Here is a 22,814-nt window from a genome sequence, read left to right on the forward strand (position 1 = left end):
AACAGTACTAGTGGTCTTTTTGTGCTTAAGTTGTAAGTCTAAATACGTTGAACAATGCTCCAATCATAATTCAAAATCATAATTCAAAACCTTAATTAAAACTTGGTAGAAAAATGGGGTTTCTCGGATTCATATGCAACAAAACAATAAAAAAATATTTTTTTAAATGTAATAAAATATGTGGTTTTTTAAAGATTAATTGAGACTTTCTCTTTAAAACAGCACTTATATAAAATTATGGGCTTTATCTATATTATAGCTAAAAATTGTATTTGTTTTCGCTGTCATGTGTCGAAAAAACTTTAAACAAAACTCAGTAGAGAAAAACAACTTACTCAACTTTCGATGTTTCCTAAGAGTTTTAATGATAGAAAACTTGTCATGACCCAACAAAAGAACTAGTTTATTTTCCAGATCTCTTTCATCATTGGCATTCTATAAAAAAAATCATAAAAATTTACAGTTTTATAGAATTTTCTAGAATACTGATTAAAACTTTATCCTTCTTTTAATACTATAAGATCATAATTTTTTTTTTGAAGTTTTTAAAACTTGTACAAATAAAATAGAAAATTTTAACAGTAATGGCTATATAAAGCACTCAAAGAAAACTAAGTTGCTAACAGAGACTTTTATATAAAAAATTAAATTATAATAAAAATAAAAACAATAGTTAAATATTATATATATATATATATATATATATATATATATATATATATATATATATATATATATATATATATATATATATATATATATATATATATATATATATATATATATATATATATATATATATATAGATATATATAGATACACACACACGCACAATAATATACAATAACTATAGTTTTAAATTTAAAAAAATTTTCTCTAATTCTAATTGTTTAATATTCAAACCAATAGTTAACTTTTACTGAACTGAATATTTAAATGGAGCTCAGTTAATTTATAGTGAACTGAATATTTAAATGGAGCTCAGTTAATTTATAGTGAACTGAATAGTTAAATGGAGCTCAGTTAATTTATAGTGAACTGAATAGTTAAATGAAACTCAGCTAATAATGGTTATTTACAACTTTTCAAGAGTAAAATTAAAATAAAAACAGAAAATTAATCTTGTTAAAGTTTGCATAACAATTTTTAATCTTGCAAATTTTTTTGTTTTTGTTTTTGTTCTTTCCTTGTTAAAAATGGGTATTTATAAAACTTTGGCAATCCATTAATTCAGTCAGTTTAATAACCTTTTTTTCTATAACTATTTAACTATTATAATAGAATTTCAAATTGAACAACTGAAATAAATTTTTACAACAGAATGCACCGCAATTAAATGAACTTATTACTAAATTCATTTTAAAATCAAAATTTTTTTATCTAAAACTTGATGGCTAATGTTTTGATTAGCACTCATAAATAAGTTGGTTAGCAACCCATATATGCAATGGTTAGCAACCTATCGTGTGTGTGTGTGTGTGTGTGTGTGTGTGTGTGTGTGTGTGTGTGTGTGTGTGTGTGTGTGTGTGTGTGTATAGATACACACACACACACAGACACACACACACACACTCATATGTATATTTATATTTAAGGCTGTTTGTAATAAAATAATAAAACAAAACTTATAGTTGTAAAAGAGTGCTCAATATTAAAAAGATATTTCAAATAGAGTGATATACATATATATATTAATGAAGAAAAAACAACTTTTTCTATGGTACTTTAAGCTTCATGCCTATACGGCAATCATCAGCCATTGAATACAAAATCAAAAACAAAAAACTGCTAAAAATTACAAAATACTGTGTAGTGGGATCTTTATGTTGTTAAAAGACATACACAACAATCACCGGTGTCAAAAAAAGATGAGGAAATTATTCTTGAGCCTGCATTTTGAAAACATGCAACTGTGTCAACAAACCCATCTGCCCCATGAACAATCAGTGCTTGACGAAGCTTTGTTTAAAATAAGTTAATTTTTTTAACTTCTATCATTTCAAATAGCAATCTATTCCAGAATTTGACTGTATGGTTTGTAAAAAATCCCTCACATTTTTACAATTTATTTCATCATTACAACAGATATATCTGACGATGATATCCAAACAGGTTAATAAAATAATGGAAAATGATCAGATATCAGATATTATTATTTTTGGACTTAAATTAACTTAATTTAAAATTTAACCCCAAAATATTTTTTTAAATGAATTAAAACGCAATACAATTACCATATAGTAATTGTATTGACAATTACCATATAGTAATTGTATTGCGTTTTACTTCATTTAAGAAAAATGTTTTGGTGTTAAATTTTAAATTAAGTTTTATATAAATAAGTATCGAACTCATGTTTTGCATTTTTGTAACGTTTCGAAACAGATATAAACTGCTAAATGAAACTACGTCATAAAAAGTTTTATGTTTAAATTATGTCAATAACGCCACCATTTTTAGAGCAGCATTTTTGCTGTTGTGAGTTTATGCGAAAATGTTAAAAAAAGTTAAAACACCGAATTAAACAAAAGCATAAACTATCTATAAAAAGAATTTCTTATTTTTGAAGATTTTTAATATTTATTTTAGAAAAAAAGTTATATATAATAATTATATAATTAAAAAAAATTTATATTATTATACAATAAAATATATATTATTATATAGTAATAGAAAAATTAAAATCTTTGATTTTTAATTTTGGGTTAGGCTATGTTCTTTAAACAATAAAATATTAATCGTATTTGCTTGCGGTAAATTGTGTTTTAAGAAAATCATAACAAAAACGTGGTCGCTGCATCGTATTATTACCATTTTTTATTTTGAAGTATTACAAACAATATTAATAATTACAAATCACAAATACAATAATTAATAATTACAATATTAATATTTTCAAATTACAATATTAATAATTACAAATGTGTTACAAACAATATTAACAATTACAAGTGTTATATCAACTTGCTAGTTTGTGTTGATGATTTATTAGAATAAGGTCAGTTATTATATATATATATATATATATATATATATATATATATATATATATATATATATATATATATATATATATATATATATATATACACACACACACATATATATATTTTTTTGTATGGGCCTTTACATCAAGCATATATGGTAAAACACTGCATATACAGGCCTTTTAATAAAAATCCTGCATGGGCTTTTTAGAGCCACCACACCCCTGATATAATTGTATGATACACAAACTGAGTATCATGTTTTCACACATTTATTTAGAGGAGCAGCTCACATGGCTTTCATGTTTGTTTTAGGAGAGTTCTCCTAAACAGCTTCTTACTAGAGTTTTTGGTTTTTGCATGAGCTATCTGTTTAACCATTAAAAAAAATTGCTTATTCAATACAAAATTTGGTTTTATACTTGTTACAAGCATATGTTTGTAACATTAATGTTACAAGAATACATACATAACAAATGTCATTTATTGTGCCATGAAAAAATTCTTTAGGCAAGCATTGTCTTTGGGTTTTCACACTAGCTATTTATTTATTTATTAAAAACATTACTTATTTGATAAAAAAAATTGTCAAAGAGCTATAAAAGCTTTTACTTATAAAAAATGTTTTATATTTTCTTATTGTAATAGAATGTAGGCATTTTAAGAATTATTACAACAGGGCTTGAATTAACGTAAAAAAATCTAATCGGGATTTTTTTGTTACTCATAACCCCTCCTCCACTCCCACCAGAGGGGAGGGGGCATGATTTATTTTACTTTATTTATAATAACATATATAATAAGTTTTTTTAAAATAATTTTGCATAAGATGTCATAACATTTACGTTCAGCGGTTGTAAAGTAGCTTTTTTTATAATTTACATTATTACTATTATTATACTGCATTAAATCTAATGGCTGTTTTTTGTAAAATCAATGAACTTGATATAATCTTTTTTTAATTAATTATTTCATTTTCAATTTTATTTACATATTTTAAACTCTTTAAAACAACTAGAATATTTAATTTTCTATAAATTTTTAACAGTAAAAAAAATTATTCAAAACTCTTACAAAATAATCTATAAATTTAAAACAGTTATAAAAAACATTAAAAAACATTATCGCGACAAAATGTTAAAACTTAACATTTTCACGAAAACCCGCACAATCACAAACAAGAATGATAATTAAATTCTTATTAAATTTTTTTTTAAATTATTCACCTCCCCAAGGCCCGAGGGGGGCCACTACAGTCGAGGAGGCTACTCATTTTTTTGTGTTTTTTTTTTTAATTTTTTTTTAGTTGTTATTCGTGGTGCAACCCTCTCTTAACTCTTTAACTCCGAAACACGAACCTTGCCAAGCAAGGCCGCTGCGCGGAGAAACTAAGTTGAGCGCGGTACTTCCAGGGACATGGTGGGAGTCGAACTCCGAACCTCTCGCTTACAAAGCAAGCGCTCTTACCACTACACCACTACCGCAAGTAAGTTTTCTTATTTAAGTAACCTTATCAAATTCCCATGATATTTCTATTTATTGCTTTTTTATTCAATGTATTTTTTAATAAAAGTTAGCGTTCACTTTTTTCATTCAATAAAATAAAGCGAAAGAAAAAAATGTGTCTAAATAATAGAATCTTTTATGATCTAATACTTTTTTTGATTGCTAATAGAAAAAGTATTAGATCATAATCATAAATAGTTTGACCGTTTTGTAATCATTTCACTAGTTTAATGCTTAGAATATTACATTTTCTTCCTCGCTTTCACTTTCTTCCAAATCCGATATTGTAACTGTCGCTAGATCAATGTCTGTTTTTCCTGACTGTCTTTTTCTTTTTTCCGGATAACGATGAAAACTTGCTGACAATCGTCTAACTTTATCATTATACCATTCGTCCATAGCAGTATCAAGTTCAAATTTGTCAATCTCAGGACCTTCTTCACTTATCCGAAGTAGAGATTTTAAGAGATCTTGTCTTAAACAACTTCTCCAGTCATTTTTTACGCGATTCATACATGAAAACATTCGTTCTACTTTCGTATTAACTTTCGCAAACTTTAAAGTTTTTTTTTAATAACTATTTAGAGTCTATATTGCCTTCCACTATTCTTCGCAAAATAAACTTATAAAAATATCATTAAATTTGTTCATAATGAATGAGCTAAATCGGAATAAAGCCCTGAAATTCGAGTTAAGAAAGTGACTTTTCAATCAATTAACTTTTATTTCTTTTTTCAATCAAAATCTTTTATTTCTTCTTTCGAATAGGTCTTTAATTGTTTGTTTTTTATAAATTTTTCCTTCCTTAAACAATCGGTCTTTTTCCTGCATTTGACCATTTTTTCTAATTGATTTTCTGAATCTTTTATTTTTCTTTCTTTTACTTTATGCTCCGCTTTAAAAAAAAAATTATCGTTACAAGTCACTGCAGTTTTATACTGTAAAAGAACACTAAATATTCGCAAATAGAGTATCAATATTCTAAAATAAAAAAAGAATAATCACGAAAAAAAGAAAGATCGCGAAAAAACAAATTTTAAGAAAAAACTAATCGCGAAGGAGCGAAAAGTAATCGCGATTTGCGATCGCGATACGCTTAATTCGAGCCCTGAACAATTAAAAATTCTACAATAAAAGTGAATAATATATTAAAGTAATTAATATATAAAAAACACACAATTCATTGCATAAAGAAAAAATTATTATGCAATAACTTTGTAATGTGTAATATTTTTAATTTTTATAAGTCAAATAATTTTATATTTTATCAATATAATTTAGAGTGTTTTAATTTTATATTTATACAAATAGTCCAATATAATCAAAAACATTTTCCTTTAAATCAGAGTGCTTTTTTAATTTTATCTTTTTGTGCAACAACAGTGCCTTTTAAAAAGAATTGCAATTTATTATGTGATTAATTTTTTTTAACATAAAATGACTTTTGCGTTTTTCATCTTAATTACAATGAAAATGGTTTTCTTTTATAAACAACTTTGCAAACTTGACCATATTGTGATTAATGTTATAGATATATTGACTGTTACGCAAAAAAAAAAAAAAAAAAAAAAAAAAAAAAAAAAAAAAAAAACTGCATTTTGTAAGCAAAAAAGTCAATCTAAAACTCAAACTTAGCCTTTTTGATGTAGTGTGCACAAAAATTTTAATTTTTCTAATCATGGAGTGTAGAAAAGAGACGAGGCCTAAAGCTCTTGCCTCCTGTCGAGGTCTGATGTTTGTTTAGATAAAGTTCACAAATTCTTGACATTTGAAACAGCCATATTTCAGTGATATATATTTTATAGCGCCAAAAAAAGACATACACACATATATGTCTTTAGAAAAAATCATCACTAAAATAAAATTTCAGAATGAAAATCTAGCTTCAAATTATTAGATTTCAATTTCTTGGAGCTGAAATCAAAGGAAGAAAAGATATAATCTGTTTTTTTTTTAATATTTTACATTAGTATAAAGGTATGACATTTTTATTATTGCTTTTCTCATAAGAAAATATTAGGTAGAATTATAAATAAAGGTAGATAAGAAAATATTAGGTATAATAATAAATAAAGGTATTGAGTATAATAATTATATTACAGCTTTCCTCATAATATAGAAAACCTAAAGTTACTTGAAAGAACTACTTTAGGATTATAACTACATATTGCCTGTAAATAAAAATTAAAAAATTTGTTAAAAAATAATATTATTAAACATTGGTATTGATTTAGGTATATTAGGAATATATATTTATATTTAATTAATACTAAATATACATATTCAAAGTTAATTCAAAATCAAATTAATTCATAATAAAAATAAAAACGATACTTTATCTAATACTTTAGTTTAGGGGTCAAAATAGGTGTCGGACATTACAGCCCCTCAGACCATTCTTGAGACCAGCTAGGAGGGCAACAAATCATTGTTCATTTTTTCAGCAAAAATGAACAATGGTTAAATTAATTCAAATGATTAAAATTAACAAGTCTCAAAAACAATCCATGGTGCGCCAATGTCCAACACTTATTTCGACCCCTGCTTTAGTTATATAACTATATAAAATTTAAAACATAAAACTATAAAGTGTATAAAATTATTTATTATGATTTCACCTTTAGAACATTTAAAACTTCATCCGCTTTTGATCTTGATAACTCAGCATCATTATAAAACTTATTAAGTTCCCTCTGTAGCCAATATGCATCAATCTCACGGGGATGAAGAACCCCACTACTTTTTTTGAAGCCACTGTCATCATCTAACTGAAAAACAAATTAATTTAAATAATAAACATAACATAGTCAGAATTTAGATTCACTAAATTTCAATAGCATTCTAGAATAACTAACAGTAACAAAAAAGATACTAAAATTGATTTAAATTTAAAAATGAAACTGCAGAAGTTAAAATCAACATTAGTAAAAACAAACAAACGCATTAATATCCAAGTGCATTATAGTTTAAAAGTCAAACACTGTTTATAGCACTAACTTGGATGAGGACAAATAAAATAACTTGATTCTAATAATCTAAAACTTCTGTAGAATGCCGAGTTTTTTTAAACTCAAAATTTTATAAAACTTCAAAAAAAAAAATACACACAATACAAGCAATGTGGAATGACTAAATAGCACTTATCTTTTAATAGGGATGCACTGCATCCTTATTAAAAACTCAAAAAAGTATTTCATTTTAAATTTCAAGCTTCACAACAAATTTGAAATACAATTACAAATATATTGAATGTTTTTATTATAAATACTTACACCACCATGTAAAGTCATATCTACTTCAGCCTCAACACCTTCATCGTCACCATCAGATTCGTCACGAATTTCACGTACATCTTTTTCCTTTTGATAAGAAATATCAAATGAGGTTTACAATACTTAAAAATTATTTAAGAATAAGATGTATAAATAAAAACCTCCTCTTCTTCTTCATCAAACTGTACTGCAACACCATAGTTTTCATCAATCATGTCCTCTGAAATATTTTATGAAAAAACTGTACAACATTTTCATTAGAAGTAGTATATTAAATAGTTAAAAATTTATTTGTTTTACTTTTAATCACATCTAAGTTATGATAAACCTAAATGAAATACATAATAGAAAACCCTTTTCAAACTAAAGCCTATTTATAATTTAATAATAAGTACCATCTGCAGCTCCTGCAGCTGATTCCTTTTCAACTAAGTAATCAGTAATCTTTCTTCCAAGATTTGATAACAAAGCATATCGCTCATCAGGCATGTTTCCAAGTAAAGCAGAAATTTCTTTTTTTTTCTCTTTATCCTAAACAAAAATAATTGAAAAATTGCATAATAAACAACATAGTCACACTATGAAACTGCAGTTTTTTATTTATCTTAATGAGAAGCTTTTTGAAAATAAGTTCAATAAATGTTTTTTCTTAGAAAATAAACTTCATAAATATATTGTTAATTATGCGAAGATATTTGTAACTTATTGACTCAGCCCTTTACTTTACATCCTTTTATATTATTCTTCACTTCTGCATTATTACAGAAGCTTGTTGGTAACCATTTTAACCAAAACTCTTTTCTTTTATATAAACTCGATGAGTTTTGTTTGACAGTTTTAACCTAGTACTTTTTCTTTCACAACTATATCTGAAGGTATATCTAACAAATCCATTTGAGGTTTGTATTGAATATTTTAATTTCAACAATTTTACTTTACATTTGACTTACTGTAAATCAAGTGTTTAGAAACATTAAAATAACTATTTTTAATGTAACTTAAAAACAACTAATCAATTTATTTCATTTTGGTAAAAATTAAGGACTTATACAATAAATAAAAATAATAAACTCACTTTTAATCGCTCATCTTTTAAAGTAATTAAAACTTCATCTGCAGCACCACAAAGTATGTCTCTAGGCTGAAATTAAACCTTTTATAGAAAACAATGTAAAGTATTTGATAAAACTTGGAAATATAAAATATAATTTCATATTTATATAATTTGATTTACTTATTTTAATAGATTTAAAAGTTTAAAAGAAAACAGTAGAAGATTTAAACTAGTTCATAATGACAAATAAAAATATAGTATATTTTATAAAAAAACAAACAAAACAAAAAAAAATTAGAGAACAGCATTAGATTCTTCTTTATTAACATCACAAAAAAGCAGCAAGTTAAATGCAAAAGATCTTTTAAATAATTTTGCTGAAACTGCTGTATATATGCATTTTTTGAAAAAAAAAAAAAAAAAAAAAAGCAATTAATTTCTTTCCTAGTTTCTGAATTTGGGCAACACCCAAATGTTCCCCAAATATGTTCAACTCTGTCGAAAAGTGTCTAAAAAGCCCCTGCAAGTTATCACTATTTTTTAAAAAGTTTTCACTGCATCCATTTAACAACCAAGTCGACAAATTCGATTGAAACAAAATTGATTGAAAATAAGAAAGGGACTGAGAGGGACTACCAACTCTCAACATAAGTTATGTTATGTTATGAACATGTTATGCTTCTATTGAAGAAAATGTTTAAAAAAATGCTTGAGCTAAATTTTTTTATTAAAACCATTAATAAATATATATCAACAAAAAGCTTGTTGTTTTTGTTCTTTATTTTATTGTGTATCTCGAAGTCTTTATAATATATGCCACAATATACCTTATACTGTGGCATATATTATATCTGCCTTGGAGTCACAATAAATTTTATAAACAATAAAAACCAACTTAAAAACTATAAGCTTTCTGGTCACATTTAACTTGTCAGAAAATACTTTCCAGCAAATTAAATCTTTTCATGTCACATTTAATTTGTCAGAAAATTTTTTCCAGTTATACTCAAAACCAGGCAATTTGACAAATTTTAGTTAGGCCTAAATCAAATTCTAGATCTACCCTTAAACTCATTGTTGATAAAATAATAATTAAATCCTTCATTTAATATTTGAAACTGGCAAATTTTTTATATGTAATCTTAGTTTGATTAAAAAGCACAATGGAAGTGAGAAATTTATGCCAAGATGTAATCAAATATAATTTTGTTTTTGTAATATACTTTTTTAACATTAATAAGTTTTTTTCAGAGCTTATTTGCTCCAAAAAACTAATATATGTAAAAAAAAATTATTTTTTTTTACATATATTTGTATTTTTGCGCATATGATGAACGCAAATATGATGGAAGTTGCACATATCCTTTTTTCTTTAAAAATTTATGAAATATTAGGTTTATGTTTAGTTTAGTTTATTGTAATAAAAATGTTTTTTAAAATATTATTTTTATATACGACTAAAACTAAAACAAGAAAAAAAAAATTTGAATGGTGAACAGACACAACATTATATGGTTGTATAAAAATACTTTATAGCCTGTGTGGGCCCTAAAATTTTTGACAAAGTCCTAAAATTACTTACTTTTTATTTAATTGCATTAAATAATTTTAAAATTTGAACTTAATACAGCTGTTACCCATTTGTGGATTTTTGACACTGAGTTTTTAGCATGCTTGGCCTTTAAATATTTCTCTTTATATTTTTGACCACACAGATATTTTTTATGAGATATTTTTTAAATCTTTATAATCTATTAATATCTGCTTAATCAGTAATAAGATCAAAAACTTTTTAATTTTTAACTTCTGTAGTAATAGATAAACCTTATGATATTTCTAAATTAGTACAGTAACTTTTAAAGGCAGGTAATTTATTTAATTCATGCATTTTAATAATAACACAATTCAAGTCCTTTGTCAATTGTATTTAAAGAATATTAACCTGTAATTTTTATTTTTAAAAATTAGAAGAGGATGATGACTCTAAAGCCGATGATGACTCTAAAGGCGATGATGACTTTAAAGGCGATGATGACTCTAAAAGACGATACTCTTTTAAAAGGTCAAACTCTTGATAAAGTTGGTGTTTATCTCCAAAACCCTTGCATTTCACACAGTCAACTCTATTTTGCATGTTTAAGAACAAGATCGCTTAATACCTTATTTTTGTGAAACAACAGATTTGCCCTTTTCCAGAAGTCACGAGAGCCTAATTTTTTTAATGAAATACAAGATTTCATGACCTGAAAAAAGCGGGCTTTAGCTTTAGACAAAACCTTTTTACAATGGTTTCTAGCAGTAAAAAACAGATGTCTGTTTTCTGGAGAACTGTTTTGCTGATAGATATGGAAGTAATGGTTTCGATTGGAAATTGCAGCAGCACAATGTGAGGAAAACCATGGCATCGTTGAGAGGGAATAAAAGATTCCATGCCAGCCTGAATCCATGAAGTTATGTAAGAAGCACATTTGTCAACAGGAAGAAGAAAGATTTCTAACCAAGGCCCATCACTAAGAAAATCACAGAAAGAGTCCCAGTCAGCTTTAAGGTAGTTGTAAGAGGTACAATGATAGGGGAATTCAGATGATAAAGAAGAATGAGATATTAGTTTTAAAGGGATCAAACTGTGATCAGAAGCACCTAAGGGTGAATGTGGAGAAACTGAGCACTGACTAGGATCAGAAACAAGACATAAGTCGAGTAGAGAAGGTAAATGCTTCAGGTTGTCTGGAAAGCGAGTTGGAAAGTTGACTGTTTGAGTTAGGGATTGAGAAAGGCTAAAGTTGTGGGCTTTAATGCCTGCAGAGTCACTGACACTAAAGCCAAGCCATTCAGTTTGATGAGCATTAAAGTCACCAACAACAAAGATATTGGCTGATGGATAAAGAGAGAGGACTTGGTTAATATGATCAGTAATAGCATCAAAAAGAGTGCAGTCTTGAGATGAAGGAGAATGATATAGAACAAAGAGAAAGGCAAGTGGTGCTAAATGAAATCACATAAAAGAATAGTCTGTGGATTCAAACCTAGTTTCCCAACAAATGGGTGAATTCTTAAGAATGTAAATGCCCAGGCTAAGCATGTGACTATTGGATTCTTTACGAATTAAAGGAGGATAACCATCAACACTAAGATCACAAGATGAGACAGCTGAACTCAAATTAGTCTTACAAAGAGCAAATAAGTCTAGTGAATTTTGCAAGAGATAGGACTCAACAGAAGAAAAGGTACTTCGAAGACCATGAATATTAGTGACTGATAGGTTTAGAGAACTTGGTGATAAAGATGGTTTTTTGTGTTTAATAGTTTTTGGTACTTTATTCATTTTCAAATTTGTTAAAGAGCTTGACTCAAAGCATAGATAGTACTCAGCACACTGTTTAATAGCCCAAGCAATTGCCTCATTACTTTTAATAAATCCTAAACCTTAGCGAAGGGCTCCAAATGGGGCCTTGACAATGCACACCAAAAGTACAAACCAAAAGTACACCATCCATGCGCAACATGGCACTGTTAGTTCTTTGATATTTTTTGGCTTTTGATGAAATCAACCTTTCTGAGAGCTACCACAGAGTTCGGGAAACCTGACTACCAGGCGGCCTCAGAACCATAAAACTTTTATGTTTTAAGTTTTAGAGCTGTACCCTCATTAGGAGATAATAGAATGAGTTGCCTAGTCATAAAAACACAAGCAAAACCCATGCATTGAGTCAAGTTCATTGTTTAATGCATTCAGTTCAAATGCATTGAGTTATAGTTTCTCTCTATCTTTAGCTTCCTTTACAGCCAAAATAACTCCTCCTTCAAATAATGACCCTTTCTGTTTTAGGGTCTATATGCAAATTTTGCATTGTATTGAAAATTTAAGGCCTGAAGAAGGTTTTATACCCATATATTGTCCGTTAAATAGATATGATCCTTATTCAGCAGTGTCATTCAGAATGGAGCTACCTGGTAATGATGGTTGTATAAATAAGTTAGAGCAAATTTTTATTTTTCATTAATTTTTAGTCTTGCTTTTTTAAAAATAGTTGTTTATCCAAACTTGCAATAAAAAATCATGAAACTTTCACAAAAAAAAGACAGCCTCACAAAGTAAGTTTCTTATTTGTTATCTGTTTAGTCACATTTTTAAGTTTTAAATAAATAAATAGTACATTAATGTGTATTAAGTGTATTCAATTTTTAATTTTGTTCCATTTTCAGGTCAAATTCCTTCTTTTATGACTGATTTTTGAAAGTTCTACAGAGCAGAATTTAAGAAATGTCGTGAATGTTGATTGTATTCTAAAAGCTAAAATGAAGTTTGATAATCTTCATACCATTTACTAAAAGTTATATAATAATGAAACAATGTTTTAATTTAAATTGTTTTTAAAAGTATTTTTGATACTTTTTTATGTTGAATATAATATTTTTTTGTAACTTTTATTAAAGTTTTTATTTTTATTTTATCTCAGGAAAAATGTTTTTTGTTTCTCAAGTAAATTTCTATATTTTTAATCTTTGGAATTATTGTTTTGAATGGATATATTGGCCACTTTTGTTTTGTTTTTTATATATTTTTATATGTGAATAGAAAACATTTATACTTTTATCACCTTTTGTACTAAAAGTTTCCATTTGCATTAAGTATCGATTTTTGGCACAAACAACAGGTTTAATAATTTATTTGCCTTACTCTGCAGTAAAAAAGCTTAATTGAATGAATTTGTTAAGATTTTTTTCACAGAAAAGCTTTTATAAAAAATATCAAACAGATAAAGCTAACTTATTTAAAATAACTAGGTCTCTTTAGCCTGTTTTTCAATGTCCAAATTTACTTTTTAAATAAATCTAAATGAGAGGGTAAAATGTTATTATAGCCTAAGTTTCCAAAAACACCTGAAGAAATGTTATGCAACTGTCTTATATGTTAAAGGTACTTTTATTATGTAAAAAATATTGAAGTGAATAAGTACAATTCTAAAGTATAGTAAATTAACTGTTAACCAAAAGACAAGCACTTTAAATCGATTAATTTATTGCCATTTACTATAATAAATTAAAGTATAGAGACGAAATTAAGAACAAGTTTAGAGATAGTCGGGTGTGGAAGAGACTTATCACAACCCGTATCATATGGGTCATAACAGCTAGTTTTAAATGATAAGAATTAAATAATGAAACTTTGGTCACCTGATCACCAATTGCGGCTTGAATGAAACTAAGTAACACTTCATATGTTTGACGAGTTTCTGAAGTTTTTGGCCTGTAATAAATACCCTCCATATCGTCTACTTTATCAGATAACAGAGTTGAACTTTTGAGTTTGCCATAATTTAAATTATCGTCTTTTTCTGTTTTGCGTTTCCTATAATAGAAATAATTTTTTTTTTCAATAAAGTACATAGAAATTACAATGTGAAAATGACTAAAAAAAATTGAACAAAATAACCCACTTAGCTTTCTTAGCTTGATCTTCAAGCTCTGGCGGCTTAGATCTTAAATATTTATCTCCCATCTTGATTCCTTCAATGTGATGTTGTAGTGATAAAACTTCTCCAGTAGCTTCATCTCGACCACGTCGTTCAATTAAACTAAGATCAGCTTGTAACACAAGATTTGAATTCTAATGGAATAAAAAGTTCATTAACTCATATAAATTGCTTTATAGGTTAAATAAATATATATATATATATAAGGCCACGACAAATCATTTTTTTAATGAACATTGACGCTTGTATCTTTAATTATTGGCGAACGTATATTTCAAGAGACAATAAAAGTTTTATTTCCAAATAATGTTTATTTTAGTAAATAAGTTATAAGACAGATCTGACAACACCAGAGCCCCCCCCCCCACACACACACACACACACTTTTTTTGTTGAGGACTTTTTTTTTTTTAATTTCTAGATATCAGGCCTTGTTAAGAAGCGTTACGCAGCTCGCATTTTGCTTGCGAAAAGGCAATTTGCCTACGCGTTCAGCAGTTTTGCGCTACGCAAAAACTTATATCTTTTAGAATATTAAAATTATCTTTTGATTATCGTTAACGTGACGTTAATTCAGAAGAAATAAAGTCGTAAGTAAAAGCATTTAACCGCAATTGTAAACTAATAGATTTTTTTGTTAAAGAAATAATTTGTTTCATAATTTTTTTTTTTGTTATTAAAAATTAGCTAAAAAAAATAAAGTGTTTTAAGTTTTATCTTAAGGAATTAAATATATAAATTCCTTTTAAATATAAAAATTATTTTTAGTCATAATAGATTAAAAAAATGCACGATTTATTTTGATGTAAATATTTTATTAATAAGATATTTTGTTTATTTTTAATTCAATATTGTAAAGTTTTAATGACGTTCATTTAATTTATGAAAATAAATTATGCTCACGAATATATTATCGGTAACTGATAAATAACAAAAATAACTCTATTGTTTAAAAACATTAAAAAGAGTTCACAAATTAAATAAGAAAAAATTTATTAACAGTTAATAAAATAACCAAAAACCAAATATAAAATCATAAGAAAATAAACAAATATTTTACGTTTCATGAAAAAAAATATTTTTTTCAAAATAAAATTTAGTTCATATTTGAAAAAAATAATAAAAGTGATTTTTTTAATAAGAACTTAGATTTTATTTGTAACTTTAGTTATAGTGAGAAAAAAAGAAACTGTTTGTATGATTTTTAACGTGTTAATAAAATAACTTTAATTACAATGCGGTACTTGAAAAGACGCTAGTGACGCAATATAACTTCTAACGATGCAAAATATATTTGCTGAGTTGAGTTACTTAGAAATGCGTTACGCGTTTTCGCTACACAGCGAAATCTCGTAACAAGGCCTGAGATATAGAAGACTTTTTTTAGAAATGGACGATTGTACCCCTCCACTTTGAAACCCGTTTTGTGGGCATGTAAGATATATTAAAGATGCCTATTGAATTTAATCAAATTTTTTTTCAAAAATATTTTTTAAGCATTTGCAAAGTGTGTGCAAATTAATGATAATTAATATGCAAAGACCTAATGATTTGGGTAACCATTGTCCTGGTTTTTCGTAGGAGAGCGCAGCGCTAAACTATTTATTATTAGTTTAGTGTGCGCTAAAACCAATTAAATGATCACTTTACTATTAATTATAAACTGTCTGTTGTAAATTGTAATTCCATCCATACTAAATAATGAATTGTTTTTAATTTAGCTTGTTGACTTTATCAATAAAACGTTTATTAAAAAAAAATCATATTAACTTGAAGAAATTAAAATAAAAGGAACTAAAAATAATATAAAAGTTGTTTTTACATTTCTTTTTTAAAAACGTGTTAAAATAATATAATGTTAAGTATTTAATAATAAGTTTAAAAAAAATTATATTGTTGGTGTTATTAAATGCACAATAAAAAACGAAAACTAAATAAACATAATAATTCTGTATATTCTATTTGAGTATATATATTTCAGCAAAACTTTAAAATCCTTTTTAAATTTTTTAAAAGTGTTTTTAATGTGCAAACAAGCATTACTTTACTTTAAGGAAAATAAGAAAATTAAAAAAAAAGGACACAAAAAAAGCAATTGTAAAGTTTCGCATGGTTTCTTTTAATGTAATTTTAAATGCATTCATTTTAACTTAAGTTTTCAACTTTAGTTAAAGACTTTTTTCAACGGCGTTCTTAGTTATTTTGCTTAAAAGTAACACTATTGAAGAAGGTAATCATTTTTTAGCACAGTTTCTTTTAAAGTGATTAAATTTTAGCAACTAGTTGTTTTTTATTATAAATGTGTGTTTTTTATAACCAATAAAATACTATCAATCACATAATTATGCGGAAAAAAATTTGCTGAAATAATGCATTCATTTTTTAAAATTTTAGACAAACGCCAACATTTGTGTTAGCAAAAGTAAAGAAACGTGACGTTTGTTTTTCTGTCTTTTTTTTTAACAAATGTTCACACATTCATTGATTTGTCTTGCCCTGCATATATATATATATATATATATATATATATATATATATATATATATATATATATATATATATATATATATATATATATATACATATATATATATATATATATATATATATATATATATATATATATATATATATATATATATATATATATATATATATATATATATATATATATATATATCAGGCCTATGATTTTTCTTGACCTATAGATACAGTGTATTATGTGTTGTACAATAAAAAATAACACATATTCAACATAAATAAAAAAAACTCCATTATTTCTTTGAATTTTTAATTGCCTTGTTGAAAAATGTCATAAACTTATTTTTAAATGTTTAAGAACAACTTTTTCTAAGAATCAGGCTTTATCTAAAAATAAAAAATTTTAAATAAAATTATAAGTTTGTATTTTTGCTCTATAATCATTTTTAAATGTTGTTAAAAATCATACTTTAAACTTTATTTAAGAAACATATTAATTCCCTAGATATATAAATTCTCTAGTTAAATATATTAGTTCTCTAGATAATGGATTTCAAAGTTTTTAGAAATATTGATCAAATGGTGTCAAAAGCATTTTTTCAATAGGTATTTCACCAGATTATTGTTTTTTGACTAGTTTAGAATTTAAAATGATAAACTAGGTAAAGTAAACATTTTGGTCTGTCTAAACACCATGCCTCAAAAGTATGCAAAAAATTTTTCATTTTTGATCTTCATTTTTACCTAAAACCGCAAGTATCTCATAATTTTTTAAACAGAATAATAAGAAAGTATAGTCAAATAGCGCAAATTTTATGACCTCATAATGGCTAGAGCCCTGAGTTAACAGTAAATGTTTATTTTCAAAAATGACTATTCGCCTTTTATCTACTATATTTATAAAAATACCAATGGGGTATTAAAATAGTAAAAAAAAAAAACATAGATTTGACTTACTATTTTTTTATTGAGATCCGCTATCTCTTAGAATTAGGCAAAGCTTATTAAGGAGCTTCATTAAAATTTTTACAATATATTTTTGCTATTCATACTAGATGATCAATGCTAAATTGTTAATTAAAAAATATTTATTTGCTCCCTAGATATTTGACTTCAAATTTGACAAAACTTTAGTATTAATGACCAAATGGTGTCAAATGCATTTTTAAACTTGAAATTAGAAGAAAGCACATCATTTTCTTTAGTTAATTCATTTCATTATTATATATTAGCTAGATGAGACCTAAAACAGGATAAAATTAATATGGTAAGCATATTGCTTGTTTAAATATCATGCTTCAAAAGTAGGCAAAAATTAATTTTTTGTTTATTTCAATTTTTATTTTAATCCAAAGCCTTTTAGCCATTTAAGGTACTCATAATATTTTTTATACTATAAATTTTCATCTATTAAAGTAAATGTAAAGGGCTATGACTGCTCATTATTTATGTTGTAGGAAGAGGGGAGGGTAAATGGGGTAGGGTTTTGTGACAAAGGTGTCTAAAAACTTATGAACAGCCTCTTTGTTGCAAAATTAGTTATTAAATAAATTCAAAAAATATTATTTTTAGTTTGAAATTTAAAAGAACTAACTACTCATAAAGCATTGCGAATTCCCCCCCTCCCTCCTCCTCCTATCCTTATAATTTTATTTATATTTAAAAAAAAATTATAGACTACCAAAGAATTTAGATAAAAATGAAGGTTGAAATGAACAAAAATTTAATTCATGATAGATGAAAGATAAATACTCATATTTGAAAATAAATTTTTACAGTAAACCATCTTTATCGTTTTTTTTTTTTATCATTAAGATTTGATTAAGATTTGTAATAATAATAAAAAATTATGGGATACTTGCAACTTTAAATGAAAATGATGACTAAAAATGACAAAAAAAACAACTTTTGTGTAATTTTTGCGTTATAATTTTTTTTTGCCAATATTGAAAGAACCAATAATTTTTTTTTGGAAGTTTACCTTTTAGTATCAATAGCATCAACTTACTAAAAAAATGGCAAACTTAAAGAGGGTCACTATTGGATTCTGCCTGATTCTTACAGAAAGTTGCTTTTAATCTATGTTTAATCTATGAGTAAAAATTAATTGATTATGTACTAAATAATTTTATTATGTAAAGACTAAAAACAACTTTTCTATGTAAAGCATTTTTATAACTAATTTTTCTCAACAAAAACAAAAGTATAAACAGTTTTATATGATAAATAAAATAATAAAGTTAAATCATCTAAACTGATTTAAGTTTTATTTAAATCAATTTAGATAATTTTCTAATAAGAAAAATTTTTAATCAATCTAGCACAAGAGCTAAAAAGTGTAACCTTATTATAATAAAAAATAATGAAATTTTGAAGTATTTTTGTTATTATCTTTTTTGCAAATATTATTACAAACAGTATTTAATTTATTAAAGAAACTTTATTCAAGCCATTTATCATTATAACACGCTATAGGCACAAATAAAATAACTATTGTCAATATAGCTTTTAAATCTTACTTTTTTTTTGCAAACTGATAAAATTTCATATTTTTTGAATATTGTATGGCAAACTTACAAAATAATATCAATTGATTTATATGTACACTAGTTAACTATATTATACTTTAACTAGTTAACTATATACATACGACGGAAAAAAAAAATCTAAACTTTTCATAGTATTTGTGTTAATAAAATTAAAAGTTCAAAAAATTCTCAACCAAGAGATAATCCACTGTTTAGAGTGGTAGCGCTCTCACAAATGTACAATTTTGAATAATTTGAAAACTATTGGATCATAATGATGACAAGAAACATTGAAAAAATTGAAACGATCATAAATAACGCTACTGACGGAGTAATTAAACTTGGAACAATTACAAAAGACACATTTGAAAAACTCTACAGGATCAAAACAGCCAATATCATCAAAGTTGTATTGAGATAATTGAATATGAAGCCATAATTGAAATAAAGCAACAGCATGATAATGACATCAAAAACTTACGTGAGCAACCCGAGGCTTTGGCAAACAGACCTCCAGCAGCAAATTCAAGAACAACAAATGAAAAACCATTCTACCTCGACATGACAAAAAGGAACCAAATCATTAACTTGGCAGCAACCAAAATAAAGACAAGAAAGAAGAAAGACTCAAATGTGGTCATTGTAGGACTCAAGGAATCAACAAACGTAAGCAATGAAGAGCTAGTCAACAAGTTCTTTGATGCCATCGAAGTAAGTAAAGGCGAGATTGTACATGTTCACCAATACAAAAAGAGAGAAAGGAGACAGAACAGCTCTCAAAAAGGTGATCCTTTTTGAGAGCTGTTCTGTTCTTTGTTGGGGTCATCCAAGTAGTATTTAAATCTGCAATTACCCAACGTGAGGCACTGAGAAGGGATAACTACCACAACATAGAACAATTCACATAAGTCTACACACATGAGGATCGAACTCCAGCCGAAGCAATAAACAAACTATTCAACGAGAAAAAGCAAAAGAATGAAGAGCTTGTAAAGGGAAAATTGAATAAGCCCTTTCGCTGGTTCATCCAGACGTACTGGATCTGTGCGATGCACCAACGTCAAAAAATCTAGTAAGAACAAGAAGTGTATGTGGATCAGCAAAGATCAATTCAACAAAATCAAATCAGTCACCGCCACCAGTAACAACACCAATCAAAATTATGCTGCAACCACTGCCGCAACAGCAAGTATGGCTCAAGCCCAAATCTCACCAACCTGACTCCAACACATTTATCCTCCAATCCTTTACCACTACCAATAAAGCCAATCGCAAACAACTTAATTTCTGGGCAAATAATCTACACACGCTGAATGGTGCCAAATGAGATAAGCTGATGGCAAGAATAGACATCAAAGAACCAGCAGACAAACCAGATTTGCTCTTCTTTGCAGAGTCTTGGTTTACCAACACATCAGACATTTGACTACCAGGATACCAAATACACAAAAAAAACAGAGGGGGTACGGGAAGATAATGCAATACACATAAAAAATAATATACCAGTAGCTGAAACAGATATAACGCAATTGAACTCATCGGACATAGAGCAAGTATGGCGAGTTATAAAGTTAGGCAAAGAGTCGATTCTCCTGGGTTGCATTTATTATCTGCAGGACCCAGGGATGCGGAGTCCCATAAAGGACTCCGGATTTGAAAGTCACAAAAAGATTACTTTATCCTAGTTATTGGTATCCAGGAGCTCTAAAAATATAAATAAGTTTATGGACTACTAATAGGGAAAAAATTAAGACTTTTAGGTTAGAGAAACAATCGTTTTTTGAGCCCGGAGTCCTTAGTTATAATGACGGCACGGACTCCAGGACTCCGGGCTTAAAAATAATAAGTTTCAAGTCATTAAATCTCATGAATTTTTTTTATTATAGCAGATAATAAGTCAACAAACATGTTTAGAGCGTCTGGACACTACAGACTTGGAAAAAGTAGAGATATAAAGCCGGAGTCCTTTTGGGACTCCGCATCCCTGGAAGGACCACAACAAAGTAATGCTTGAAAAAGTAATAAAGACAATTGATACTGCGAAGCGAATCATTTCAAAACTGGAATGCTCATCAATGTTAATCTACAGCGACTTCAATTCAGTCACAAAACATACAAAGAACTTGAGTTGGACAGAGCATCAGCAACAGTTGCCCACATGCAAAATGAGCACCAAAGTGATATGTTATTCCAACAATGTCTAAACATGAATTTCCTTACACAAATGGTAATGCTCCATACTTATAAAAGAAATAAAGAAGAAGAGCCAAGAAGCATACTTGACTTATCATGGACCAACCATACCGAATTATTGAACTACATAAAAGGCGACTCACTAGGTCACACACCAGCAGGTGAATCACACTGCTTTATCATTGGTTCATTTGTAACAAACAACAACTGAACAACAGACAACAACAAAAAGAGGTATATATGGATTAGAGCAAACTATGATCTCCATACCATTAGCTATGATCTACCGCAATTCTCTCTCTGAAGGTAAAGTACCCAATTTATAGAAACAGTCAATTATAACACCAATCTTTAAGACCGCTTGCAGAAGGAAGCGCTCAAACTACAGACTGATATCACTAACATCAGTACCATGCAAGATAATGGAGAGCTTCATTCATGAACGAATCATTAAGCACTGTTATAACAGTCTATTCACAAAAACTTAACACTGTTTTTTACCTAAGCGGGACTGTGTGTCTAATCTACTAGAAGCTCACAATATTCTGACGAACGCAGTACATCATGGCTATGCCATAGATGTAATATACACTGACTTTGCAAAAGTCTTTGACAAAGTGCCGCATAAAAGACTTCTGCATAAACTAAGAGCTTACCGTTTATGAGACTCACTGTTCAGGTGGATAACAAACTGGCTGACTAACCGAAAGCAAAGAGTTGTTGTTGGCAAAGCTGAATCTGAGTGGAAAGAGGTAACTAGTAGAGTGCCTCAGGGATCAGTAACAGGACCGTTGCTCCTCATCCTCTAAATAAATGACCTACCGGAAAAAATAGTTCACCACATCAAGATATATACTGATGACAGCAAAATTTTAGGTATCATCAAAATAGAGGAGGACAAAGCAAGTCTCCAGCTAGACATTGACAAAGCAGTTAAATGGTTAAAAAAGTGGCTAATGCTCTTCAAATTGGACAAATGAAAATGCATGCACATAGGTTGCTCCAACAAATCAGTCTTTGTCTACAAAGACTGAATTGTTGAAAAAATTTATTTATACTCAATGACTGATCAGATGGGAATAAGACAAAAACTGGGTACGACTTCAGTCAAAAGAGATTTAGGTGTTCTTGTTTTAGAAGGCTTGAAAATCAAGCATCAAGTTGAAGCACCGGCTGCAAGAGCAAACCAGGTACTTGGTTGGCTTAAGAAATCTTTCAGAAGCAGAGGTCTCACTTTTATTTATATTTATAAAAGTAGTTTTACTTAAGTAAGCTTAAAATGATCACAAACAATGAATTTAAAAAAATCTATTTAA

General features: G+C 27.3%; 1 protein-coding gene across 1 annotated transcript in view; it reads right to left on the reverse strand.

Moving 5' to 3' along the window:
- The window catches only part of LOC100215025 (U5 small nuclear ribonucleoprotein 200 kDa helicase), a 40,291-nt gene that overhangs the window by 16,982 nt on the left and 495 nt on the right, over positions 1–22,814 (reverse strand). The window contains exons 2-9 of the mRNA XM_065792382.1: positions 14,261–14,430; positions 13,998–14,172; positions 8,841–8,906; positions 8,161–8,296; positions 7,927–7,985; positions 7,766–7,852; positions 7,112–7,261; positions 336–435 (exon numbers count right to left, since the gene is read on the reverse strand). Coding sequence (XP_065648454.1) covers positions 336–435; positions 7,112–7,261; positions 7,766–7,852; positions 7,927–7,985; positions 8,161–8,296; positions 8,841–8,906; positions 13,998–14,172; positions 14,261–14,430 — 943 coding nt within the window. The remainder of the gene's footprint in view (positions 1–335; positions 436–7,111; positions 7,262–7,765; positions 7,853–7,926; positions 7,986–8,160; positions 8,297–8,840; positions 8,907–13,997; positions 14,173–14,260; positions 14,431–22,814) is intronic.

The sequence above is a fragment of the Hydra vulgaris genome, chromosome 03 (assembly GCF_038396675.1).
Source record: "Hydra vulgaris chromosome 03, alternate assembly HydraT2T_AEP".
Taxonomy (NCBI): domain Eukaryota; kingdom Metazoa; phylum Cnidaria; class Hydrozoa; order Anthoathecata; family Hydridae; genus Hydra; species Hydra vulgaris.